The sequence below is a fragment of the Lissotriton vulgaris genome, chromosome 5 (genome assembly GCF_964263255.1).
Source record: "Lissotriton vulgaris chromosome 5, aLisVul1.2, whole genome shotgun sequence".
Taxonomy (NCBI): Eukaryota; Metazoa; Chordata; class Amphibia; order Caudata; family Salamandridae; genus Lissotriton; species Lissotriton vulgaris.
In genome coordinates, this window is record NC_141693.1 from 382357033 (window position 1) to 382368797 (window position 11765).

The window sequence follows — 11765 nt, forward strand, 5'->3', positions numbered from 1 at the left end:
TTTGTGGGTGTTGTTTTCCACTTTCTTACTGTTTCAAGTGTTGCAGAAATACTTTACACAATGCCTCTGAATTAAGTCTGACTGCTCTGTGCCAAGCTATCAGAATTTTTATCACAAAGTTAATTTAGGGTTGGGCTGTGACTCACCCTGAAAAGGATTGTGGTTGCTGTGTGACCAGGGATCACACCCCAGTCAACCAACAACCCAATTTCTTACACATCTCTACCGCAACACTTGAAATCTTATTAGGAGATATATAAAAATGTTCAGCACACAAATAGTCTCCCAGTCACAAGCAACATGATTATCTAGTTCTGGACTTTTCCTTAACAGCTTAATTTTCAAATTATTCCTAAGCACGATTTTGTGAGTGCTTACTGCTGCTTCAATCTGTCCATATGGCTGTGAGCAGCATTCCTAAATTTTGTAGCTACGTACACATACCATTCTGGGATTTGACTCTTTAATTTCAACATAGGACATCTGGATTGGATTAATATATCATGTGATGTCAGTTTTCTAAAAAGCTATGACTGGATGAAGTTTTCAAACATGACATGGGTCACTTGACAGATAAGCAAGATTTTGGGCAATAAACACATTCTGTGGGTGTACTTGAAACAGCCGGTTTTATTTTTATCTAGTCACATGTTACACTGTTTTTCTGATCTTCTGTGGAGCTTTCCACTGCTTTTGACAACTTTGGTATGAACCATTCTAGATTTACTGTTCCAGTTTGAGTTGCACTGTGGAATGAATTGTCTCACTGTAACACATAGCTAGATGAAGTGGAGAACAAGAGTGCGTTTGTTTTTTATCAAATCCTGACAGCGTTAATTTATCACACATGAATCCAAGCAGCGGCGGTTTTCATTCAAGGGCGGCGGGGCTCCGCCCTCCCTATCGACTCGGCCGGCAAGCCAGGGATTTAAAATGCTAAGTAACAGCAATGTTACTTACCAGGCATTTTAAATCCCGAGCCGGCGGAGCCGCACTGCAGTGCTGATCAAAGCCCGGCCTGCCTGCCTGCCTGCCATCAGTTTAGGACGCACTCGAGCGTCACTGCAGCAGCAGGCAGGCCAGGCAGGAAATGGAGGAAGCGTGTGGGGGGATTTGTGACACATGCGCTTTGCGCATGTGTCACAATGTAATGCTACAGCTTGAAGCCTCACTGCCGGAGTCTAAACACCGGGCGCATTAGGTGCCAGCCCGGGAGTATAAAGAATGGCCCTTTTGGGGCCCGCCCAGAAATGACGCAAGGCAGCATCACAAATTGACAGCAGCCTCGGGCGGGTACAGTGTAAGCCCGAGGCTGCATTTAAGTCTGGGGAATGGTGACGAGTACACCCTCACCCCACCCTTTGATTAGTCGTCACTGGAGGGGGTGGGGTCATGCATAACTGACCCCAGCCACCTCAAAAACGACTCATTTGGGAAAGGACATTTTAAAAAATGAAATAATCATTACACTGAATGATTATTGAATATAAACTTTTAACTTCATTTAAAAAAAAAAGAAAACGCTGTAAGCATTTTATTTATGTCACAGTCATGAGACTTAACTCATGACCCTGTGACGTGGTGTCACATGCTGCACAGAGAAGAGCTTTCACTTTCATCCTGAAAGTGAAAGCTTTACTGTTTCAGCTCTCTCTGAACCAGTAGCTGCTGGACAACAAAGGAGAAGCACAGCCAGCCAGCAACTAGCATCAACCGGCTGAGACAGAAGCTGCCTGATAACTGGGGTAAGTGTGAAGTATTAATTATTGTTCATTTAAATTATTTTTGCAATATTTCCATTATTTAAATATACTACTTTGTAATTATTTTAACATATAGCACACTCTAGTCTAGTATCATGACTCATGAGTGCATTTAAATAAACTTGCAAGGGTTAATGTGTGTCATGCAGTGCACTCCATGCAAAATTCTATGTAATATGCCGATGACAGATGTTTATTTTATGAAACTAGATAAGTGGGTTACTGCTTTTAATACAGAGCTCATTTGGTTATGTGCAGTGACAGTGCATACATTTTAATCCTTCCCATATAGCACAGTGAGCTATAAACAGCATGCAACTCTTTAACCTTGTAACCCTAACTTACTTTTGTAACACAACCTGTACATTGATTTACACTCTTCATTTATTGTCAATATATGTGTACATGTGATCTAAAGCGCTTTGACACCCTACATATGGATGAGTAGCACTATAAAAAGAAAAAAAACAAAATAGTGGTATTTAAATTTAAAAATTTTGAAAATAAAAATTCAAAAGCAAGCGTCTTATGATGATAAGCTTTAAGCCTTTCTTTCTGCTCCATTGCTTCAAATCAATTACTATTTAAAGCAAGACTACTCACCCGTAGGGTTTCAAGGCGCTGTGTGTGGGGTGTTGAGGGAGGGGATCTAGAATTGATTTGACGAGCCAAGTCTTGAGGTCCTTCCTTAATTGCGGACGTGATGGTGATTGCCTGAGGTGTAGAGGCAGGACGTTCCAGAAGTTTAGACAAGGATCTTTCTCCAGCACTGGTCTACAGATGTGTGATGGTGGCCTGCGCCAATTGGGCGGAGTGGAGATGTCAAGGGAGAGTGTAGAAGCAGAAGTGGTGGTTGAGCTATGTATGTCTGGCGTTGTGGAGGGATTTGTAGGCGTGCGTGAGGCGCTTGAGCTAAGGTAATTCTTTTGTTGAAAGATAGCAAGTGAAGGTCTCTCAGGGAATAGAATGCCATTATAACGTGGTTGTAACAACACAAGTGCTGTTACAACGCATTACCATTGCAAAGCACACTTTTACCATGCATATACCTTTACCACGCATGCCATTACAAGGAAAAGACATGCGTGGTAAAGGCATATACTTGGTAAAAGTGGTTAAGGTAAGTAATTGTGTGTCTCTGTTTGTGTGTGTGTGTATATGTGTATATATATATATATATATATATATATATATATATATATATATATATATATATAATACCCCCAGGCAACCCCAAAATGACCCTTTGTACCAGTGCCAATAGTCCTACCCCCTTAAAATTCTAAAACTACCCTTACCACCCTAATACCCATACCCCCTAAACCCTAAAATTACCCTTACAACCCCAAACCCTAAACTTTAAATTACCCTTGGCACCACAAAACCCAGATTTGTCCGAGCCCTAAAATTACCCTGGGCACCCTAAAATCCAAACCCACCCTGAATCCTAAAATTAACCTTGGCACCCCAAAACATATACCTGTCCTGAACCCCCTTTTCTGTATCGTTTTTGGCCACTATAGGTGTGGCAGGGTATACTCAGACATGAGTCCCTTTCTCACTGCTCCATCAGGATTCAAGCAAGCCGGGCCGAAGAGGCTGAAATGCCAGAAACCGGTCCCCGGTAGCTTGTCTCCTTTCTGGTGAAGAATTGGCTTGGTAGTTTGGTCTGCCCTGTTCCCATGATGCACTGGGCCAGGGACAGACTAATTTGCATATAGCCAGGTTCTGAGCTGGGATGGGGCAGTGAGATAAATAACGGTGATGGATCAAGCCCTGATCTTTGGACTGGGTAAGAGTGGTCTGCTTAATTCAGACACTCTGTTCATCACCACCCCCTTTTCTGTATCTAAAATTACCCTGGGCACCCTAAAATCCAAACCCACCCTGAATCCTAAAATTAACCTTGGCACCCCAAAACATATACCTGTCCTGAACCCTAAAATTAATCTTGGCAACCCAAACCTATACCCCTACACCCCAAACCCACCCTAAACCCTATACTTACCTTATACTTACATGTAAAACACATATGCTTTTACCATACTTGCCTATACAAAGAAATTCATGTAAAGGCATGTGTGGTAAAGGTATATGCATTATAATGCTTTGCATTGTAATGCTAAGCATTGTAATAACATTGCGATGTAATGGTACTTGCGTTGTGTTGTCATGTCATGCGTTGTAATGGCATGCGTTGTATTGGATTCGTTGTAATGGATATTTCCCTTCTCAGGTGGCCGGTGATGTGGCTGCGACGTGGGATGTTCAGGATGAGTTTGGCGGAGGTGTTCTTGATGTTCTGCAGTTTCTTTTGGAGTTTCTGGGTGGTGCTGGATAGAGTGCTGACAAGCTCATGGGTGACAGTTTTCCTGTACTCACTGGGGCACACTGGAAGATTTCATGAAGTAGATGGAGCATGTGGAAATAGGAGGAATAAACAACGTTGATTTGGTGGTTTATTGAGAGAGAGAAGTCCAGGAGGTTGCCACGGTTTCACATGTAGTCAGTGGGAGTGTGTGGGGGGGGGAGCTCCAAAATTCCAGTGGGCTTCTTCGGCCCTTGTCACCCTTCGCTTGTTCTGGGGGGAAGCAATCTACTAGCCAATTTACCACCTTTGAGCCAGCTGTGCAAGCGGACGTGCTGGCCATCTTGGAGTCACTAAAGTCGGGTTCACCCTCTGACCCTTGCCCCGCCAGGGTTCTGGGGGGAGCTGCGAGCGTGGTTTATCAGGAGGCCACTCAGGTGGTCAATTTGTCTTTGTCCTCGGCCTCAGTGCCACCTTGCTGGAAACAGGCGAAATTGCTTCCCCTCCTTAAGAAGCCTGGCCTGGACCCTCTAGCCACGTCCAGCTATCGTCCGATATCGTTGCTCCCGGCACTGGCGAAGGTCTGTGAAAAGGTTGTCTATAGGCAGCTGAATAATTTTATTGAGTCCTCTCAGGCCCTGCACCCGGCTCAATCGGGTTTCAGGGCGGCTTTCAGCACCGAGACGGCTCTGGTGGAAGTTTCGGAGGCCATCAGGGAGTGTCTGGACGGAGGCGGCAGAGCGGTCCTGGTTTTGCTGGACTTATCTGCCGCCTTCGATACGGTTCCCCATGCTCTGCTGCTGAATCGGTTGGCAGAGGTGGGACTGTCAGGCGCGGTTCTGGCTTGGCTGTCCTCGTTTCTGTCGGAACGGACGCAGCAAGTTTGGATGCCTCCTTACGCCTCGTCTCCCAAGAAGCTCAGCACAGGGGTCCCCCAGGGGTCGACGTTAAGCCCCCTGTTGTTTAACGTTTATATGACCCCGCTGATCTATCTGGCTGAGCAGTGGGGAGCCAAAATAATGGCGTACGCCGACGACACTCAGCTGTTGTTTACCTAGCCTAAGAATTGCCTAGATGCTAGTGTCGTCTGCTCCTGTCTATCCAATGTCTTTCGGTGGCTCCTGTCAGCCCAACTTAAATGCAACGAGGACAAGACAGAGCTGTTGTTTTATGGCAACTTTCCGGCCAATTTTAAGGATCTCATTTGGCCGCCTGATTTTGCTTGTCCCAGCTCTCTTGGAGGCCCGGCCAAAAACTTGGGGGTCTGGTTCGGACAGGATCTTAAGTTTGAAGTACATCTAAAAAAACTTACGGCGACCTGTTTTGCGACCCTCAAGTCACTAAAAAGGTTCCTTCCACTGCTCCATAGGGAAGCAAAAGAGACGGTTCTGCGTGCTCTGATTCTATCTAGGCTGGATTATTCCAATGCCCTCTTTAGCGGTCTTCCTAAATATCTCATCAACCGAATGCAGATTATTCAGAATGCGGCGGTCCGACTTTTATTCCATCTCCCGAGAAGAACTAGCGCTTCTGCTCATCTCCGAAAGCTCCATTGGCTTCCAGTGGCCCATCGTATTGTGTTCAAATCTCTGGTCCTGGCCTTCCGTGCCCTGCATCAACACGGACCACAATATTTGCACAAGAGGTTCACGTTTTATTCCCCTCGCCGTGCACTCCGATCAGCTAATCTCCTTCTGATGTTTACGCCTAAAATCAGATATGTGAGATTGGGTGGTCAATCTATTTCTGTCCAAGCAGCTCGATCCTGGAATGCCCTGCCGCTCTCTTTGCGTGCGTCAGCCATACTGGCAGAATTTAAGAAGGGGTTAAAAACTCACCTTTTTAATCTCAGTATCTAGTTGCTTCCCTTCTTCCTTGGTTCGGCTCTGTTCTAGTTCACATATCGCGCCAGGATACTCTGTAGTAGCAGAGCGCGTAATAAAATCTTTTATACATACATACATACATACATACAAGTGCTGCAGACCCCCTCTGCCTGAGCCACCAAGAGTCAACCAAGGCAGAGGGAGTGGCAACACTTGGGGGTAGATCCCAGGTTGAGGACTTAGGTCTTGTTTGAGTTAGTTAAGCTTGAGGCAGCTGTCCTTCATCCTGGTGGTGACTGCATTTATCCTGTTGTGGAAGTTGCTCTTGGCAGCTGTGGGTCCTTCTGTGAGGTAGAGAATCAGCTGGATGTTATCAGCGTAGGAGACAACGTTGAATCTGTGGTTCTTGACGATGGCTGCAAATAGGGCCTGAAGAGCTTGGGGCTCAGGGAGGACCCTTGAGACCCTTTGCAGCTGATCTCTGTGGGTTTTCAGTTGAATGGTGGAAGTCTTACTCTCTGTGTTCGGCCAGTGAGGAAGGAGCAGATCCATCCAGGGCTTTGTTCCGGATGCTGGCATCGTGGAATCTTGTGCAGAGGGTGTGGTGGGAAACAGTGTTGAAGGCGGCTGAGAGGTCCAGCAGGAAGAGGGAAGCTGTTTCCCATGGGTCCCCAACCACCTTGCATGCTTTCTGAGTAGCTGCATTTAGGCAGCTTTAGGCAGCAAGCACGCTTGCAGTAAGTGCATCGTGGTCATGAAAAGCATGCAGTCTGTCCCACTTATTTTCTTGGCAAAATCACATTTCGGCACTGCCTGGAAGAAATAATCACCAATCTCTTGCCAAACTGCCTGCTTTCCCACAGTGTAAAACACTTTCTTCAGTTAGCGCAAGTTATAAACCAAAATAATTCCTGACCCGGCTGGCAGAGAGTGCTCCACGTAGAACCATGGGGTCGTCCTATGCCAACTGTTGTTTTCCAGAAAGGCGATGGACTATAGGCTATTTAGAGGTGGCAGTGGCCTTGGTGCTGAAAGTTTTCAACCTAGGGGTCTGGTTGCTGGAAATGATCACTGGCTTATCTGTCCTCTAGCCCCCTGAATGTAACCGGTGTAAAACCTTAACTCACCATCCCTCCTCTAGTCACATGAGGTGTTCCCATACCTCTGCTCACTACTTCAACAGGATTCTAGAGTTTCGGGCCAGCGGCACAGGTGCTCACTGCAATGCACACATACTCAAACATACACACACATTCGTTCACATAGATTCATGTTTAAACATGGGCATGCACTTCTTTGCAGAAATATTCAACGCTATACAAAATTTCACACATCACCATGCTTGCAGAGACCCAGGAGCTCACTTGCACTCATGCACATTCGATTAAAAACACCTGAATGTATTATTTTTATTTGTTTTGTGTAAAACATTATTGTACAGGAAGCACATTGGCTTGAAACATTACATTACATGAATGCAATGTAATTGCTGGTAATAATTATTGTTTTAATTCTTTTAGCACATGAAAAATTGGATTTAAAACTGATCGTGATATAATCACATTCAAGATCAGTACTGAGAGATATCGAAAGAGGACAAGTGGTAGTTCTGACTCTGCTGTAACAGGACATTGACCAAAACTCAGCTTCGTGATCCTTAATCTCAGGCCACAAGGTAGGACATGGTTCTCTATTTACGGCAAAGGTCCACATTCAGCTGTATATGGATGCCAACTGTGTGGTCTTTAGGTGTGGAGGACTGCCTGTTGGCTTATCCTAGCAGAACAGTTCAGAGTGTGAGCTTGTAGCGAGTTGAAAGTTCAAGGGAATCATTTTTTGTTTTTCATCATGGACCATGAAAATTCCCAAAATGTTGATTTTGAAATCTTTTATATTTTTATACACTTTCATTTATTTAACTGTGGCCTGGTAATCCCTTACTATCCCTTAATGCTTTTCACCCTTAAAGCCTTTAAACACCAAACTGCCCATATGTTTTATCCTTTCTTCCTGCTTAAAAAAGTACTACTCTAATTCATTATAGCCCTCTACTACTACTTAGTGCTACCCTAAAATCTCCTAACTATCCCTTAAAGCTAACTAATACTTGAATTATTAAAATGCATTGCTAGTCTCCGGGCCCTTTACCCCACCTCATTTTAAATGCTCCTGTCTACTTTAGGAGGATGCCTCTTACCCCTGATCCCAGTACACTCATCTTTGCTCTATAATGCATGGCATTTTACCACGTTTTAGGCCACTGTTTATTTTCATTCTAGTTTTTTCAGTCGACAATATTTTTTACAGCAATGTTTTTCAGCCTATTTTTTGCACACAATATTTTTACTGCACACAGAGTATGTACAGTGAGTTGGATATATAAAATCAATCTAATGTGTTGTGACTTTCTGACTGTTGTCCATTTAGTAATAGGATCACTGATAGGACTAGCACTGTCTATAGGCTGTAATTTTAGTCTGTCTTGTGTGTAAAATAGGTCATTTCATCAATGTGTAGAATATCAAAATGGTCTAACTGCAATGTTAAACTCCTAATTGAAAAAATATGCATTTATTTTGCTGTGTTGGGTACAGATGAGTACTGGATATATCAGAGATCTGCCTAGAACCCTTTTAAAGGGTATTGCTCAATTAGTCTCTCATTCTTTTGAAGACATTTTTTAATATGTTTTGTATTATTTGCCATCTAAAGTCAAGTCAAAATTTATAAGTACACCCTTTAAATTCTAGGCAGATCACTGAATTGACATGCTCAAGCTTTTCAATCACCACTGGTGTTGTGCATGCTATGGCACCTAGCCTCGAAGCTCACATCATATTTTAATTATTAACAGGATCCCAGGAGAAATTCTGCAAAAATTTACAAGGCTATACCGCTTGGGGAACAGCTGTACGTGCTGCTGCAGTTGCATTCCTGTCAGACTGAAGATGGATGTGGATGAATAATTCCTGTTACTTGTGTGTGCATGACAATTTAAATTAGTGTTTATTTAGTATTTTGCGTAATATCGTTTTTGTGTCTTCAACCAAGGGAATTTTAAAAAACAGGCTAGGTTTTCTATTTACAATCTGATATATTGCTGGACACAATGAACACAGTTGACAGTTTACTCATAAACCCATTTTTGGGTTTGACATATGCAGATAAACTGCAAGTGAAAACATTAGGAGCTGATAAACCTCAAATTAAAATTGAGCAGTCTACAAAAGATAGGGGAAAGGGGTACACACGTCGCTTTACCAGTACATGGTATGATAGGATTGAATGGCTTACTGGTAGCGCTTCTAAAAATGCTTTATTCTGTTTCCCATGCTTACTCTTTGGAGGTGAAGTTACCTGGACAAAAACAGGAGTTACTGACCTAAAGCATCTGGCTGAAAAAATAAAAAAACATGATTCCTGTAAATCCCATTTGACAAATATGTTAAAATTATCTCTTTTTGGAAAATCGGACATTGTACAGCAATTAAACGAAGCATACCGTGTGGGAGTAAGGAAACATAATGCAGAAGTGGATAAAAACCGATACATTTTATCAAAATTGATTGACTGTATTCGATTTTGTGGTGCCTTTGAATTGGCATTACGAGGCCATGATGAAACTGAAGAGTCTCTAAATCCTGGTGTGTTCAGGGGTCTTGTTGATTTTGTCTCCAGCATTGACAGTGCTATGGAAACACATTTAAAAACAGCCACCGTGTTTAAAGGCACTTCTAAAACTATTCAAAATGAATTGCTGGACTGTATGCTGGAAGTAATAAGAGAGTATATTATACAGCAGTTGAGAACCACTGATTATGTAGCTATCCAAGCTGATGATACAACTGATGTCTCTACTAAGACACAGTCAGTTCTGGTCTTCCGCTACATTGATGGAAATTGCAAGGTAGCTGAAAGATTTTATTGTTTCACACATCTAAAAGACTCATCTGCAGAAACAATTGCCTCAGCCATTCTTAATGAATTAAACATTGTTTTCCCTGAGCAATGTGCTAAAGGAAAAGTAATTGCTCAAAGCTACGATGGTGCCAGCGTCATGCGTGGTGCAACAGGTGGGGTGCAAAAGAAAATCAGGGATGTTTACCCAAATGCACATTATATTCACTGCTATGCCCACCAACTTAACCTAATTATGGAACAGGCTTCCTCCAAAATATCTAGAGTTAAAATTTTCTTTTCAGAGATTGGTGGTATAACAGCATTTTTTGCACGTTCCCCGAAAAGGACGGAAGTTCTTGAACAAATAGTTTCAAGAAGACTTCCAAGAGGGTCTGCAACTCGCTGGAACTTCAATATTCGAGCAATATTGCTAATTTATGAATTCAGAGAAGATCTTCTTGAATGTATGTCAACCATTGCAAACAGTGGTGATTTTGAGTCGAATACTATATGTGAAGCTAAGGGATTTAGTAGAACATTAGATGATAGAGAGTTTATATTCTTTCTGTTTCTTTTTTTCAAAATAATGCCCCAGGTAGACATTTTATATAATCAATTGCAAAAGCGAGACTTTGACACTGTGTCTGTCCAGAAAGCTACTACAGACTTTGTGACAAGCATCACCAAAGTACGAGAATCCATTGACAGTTTGGATTCTACACTGCCACAAGAATGTACATTTGTAAACCGGAGACTGCAAATAAATACTTTAACCCAAGAAGCAAAAGAAGTCTGTGACATTATTGTGGTCCATGCCAGAGAGCGCTTTGCTTTCACAAAGCATCTTGTAAGTGCAACACTATTGCGAAGTGACCTTTTTGAAAGCCATGACAAATCTTTCCCAGCTGAGGCACTCGCAGAAACGGTAGAAGCCTATCCTATGTTAGACAAAGCCAGATTGAGTACAGAACTTTCGGTCCTGTATGGAAGACGAGACTTCCGTCAAACTACTGGTGGTGCCATGGCTTTATTTAGCTTTTTATGTGAAAACAACTTAGAGAAATCCTTTTCTGAGACCATAAAGCTCTTAAGAGTTGTCATTACTACACCCATGACAACAGCAGAATCTGAGCGATGTTTTTCCACACTAAAGAGGGTAAAAACTTTTTTGCGAAACACTATGACTCAAGCTAGACTTAATGCTTTGGCTATGCTGTCAATGGAAAAAGAGCTAATAAAGGAAATACCAGAATTCAACAAAAGAACAATCGAAAAGTTTGTTCATATTAAAGATCGACGAGCAAACTTTCTATATAAATAGAAAATATGAATCTGATGTGTGATCATAGTTTCAGGTGTTTATAGCTCAGTTTGTTTTGTTTGATAACATTAGGAAGTACTGTTGGAAATGTTCTCATTCCATTTAATATTCATACAACTCCTGTACAGTTGATATGTATTTATATATGTGTGCTTATGTATCTGTGAATTTATATATATTTGTTTTCATATTTTAATATTATTTAAAATATTTTTGTTGTTAGTGTTTTGAGGGTATATGTCTTTATATATACAACATTTAGTTATTTTCCTAATTTATTTTTATTTAACCGTTTTCTACTGTACTGACAGGGACAGGAACCCTTCTACCTGAGATTGACATGCAAAGTATTTAAATATTATTTTTATTTTGTCAATTGTGTTTAAAAATATATTGGTTTTGAAAGTTCTTAAAATGTACATTTATTTATTTCCATAATTTCTTTTTGTTTAACTTTTTCTGCTGTGCTGGCTGAAGGGCACAAGGACCTGAGAGTGGCATTCAAACAATTTACATAGTATTATTTAAAATAATTTTGTTTGTGTTTACAAATATCATATTGGATTTGAAGGGATATTTCTTAAAATATACATTTATTTATTTTCATATTTTATTTTTGTGTAGCCATTTTCTACTATACTGACTGC

The 11765-nt window shown here is 41.8% G+C and overlaps 1 protein-coding gene and 1 long non-coding RNA gene across 2 annotated transcripts; both read left to right on the top strand.

Annotated features, from left to right (window-relative positions):
• Positions 1 to 1680: 1680 nt before the first annotated feature.
• Positions 1681 to 8874, top strand: LOC147710929 (uncharacterized). The gene is made up of 3 exons (XR_015295656.1): positions 1681 to 1745; positions 7418 to 7572; positions 8752 to 8874. It is a non-coding gene; the product is annotated as an uncharacterized LOC147710929 (long non-coding RNA).
• Positions 8875 to 9339: 465 nt separating this feature from the next.
• LOC147710930 (zinc finger MYM-type protein 1-like) lies at positions 9340 to 11118 on the top strand. Its single transcript, XM_086919401.1, has one exon. The coding sequence runs from the start codon at positions 9340 to 9342 to the stop codon at positions 11116 to 11118; it is 1779 nt and encodes a 592-aa protein (XP_086775527.1).
• Positions 11119 to 11765: the final 647 nt, after the last annotated feature.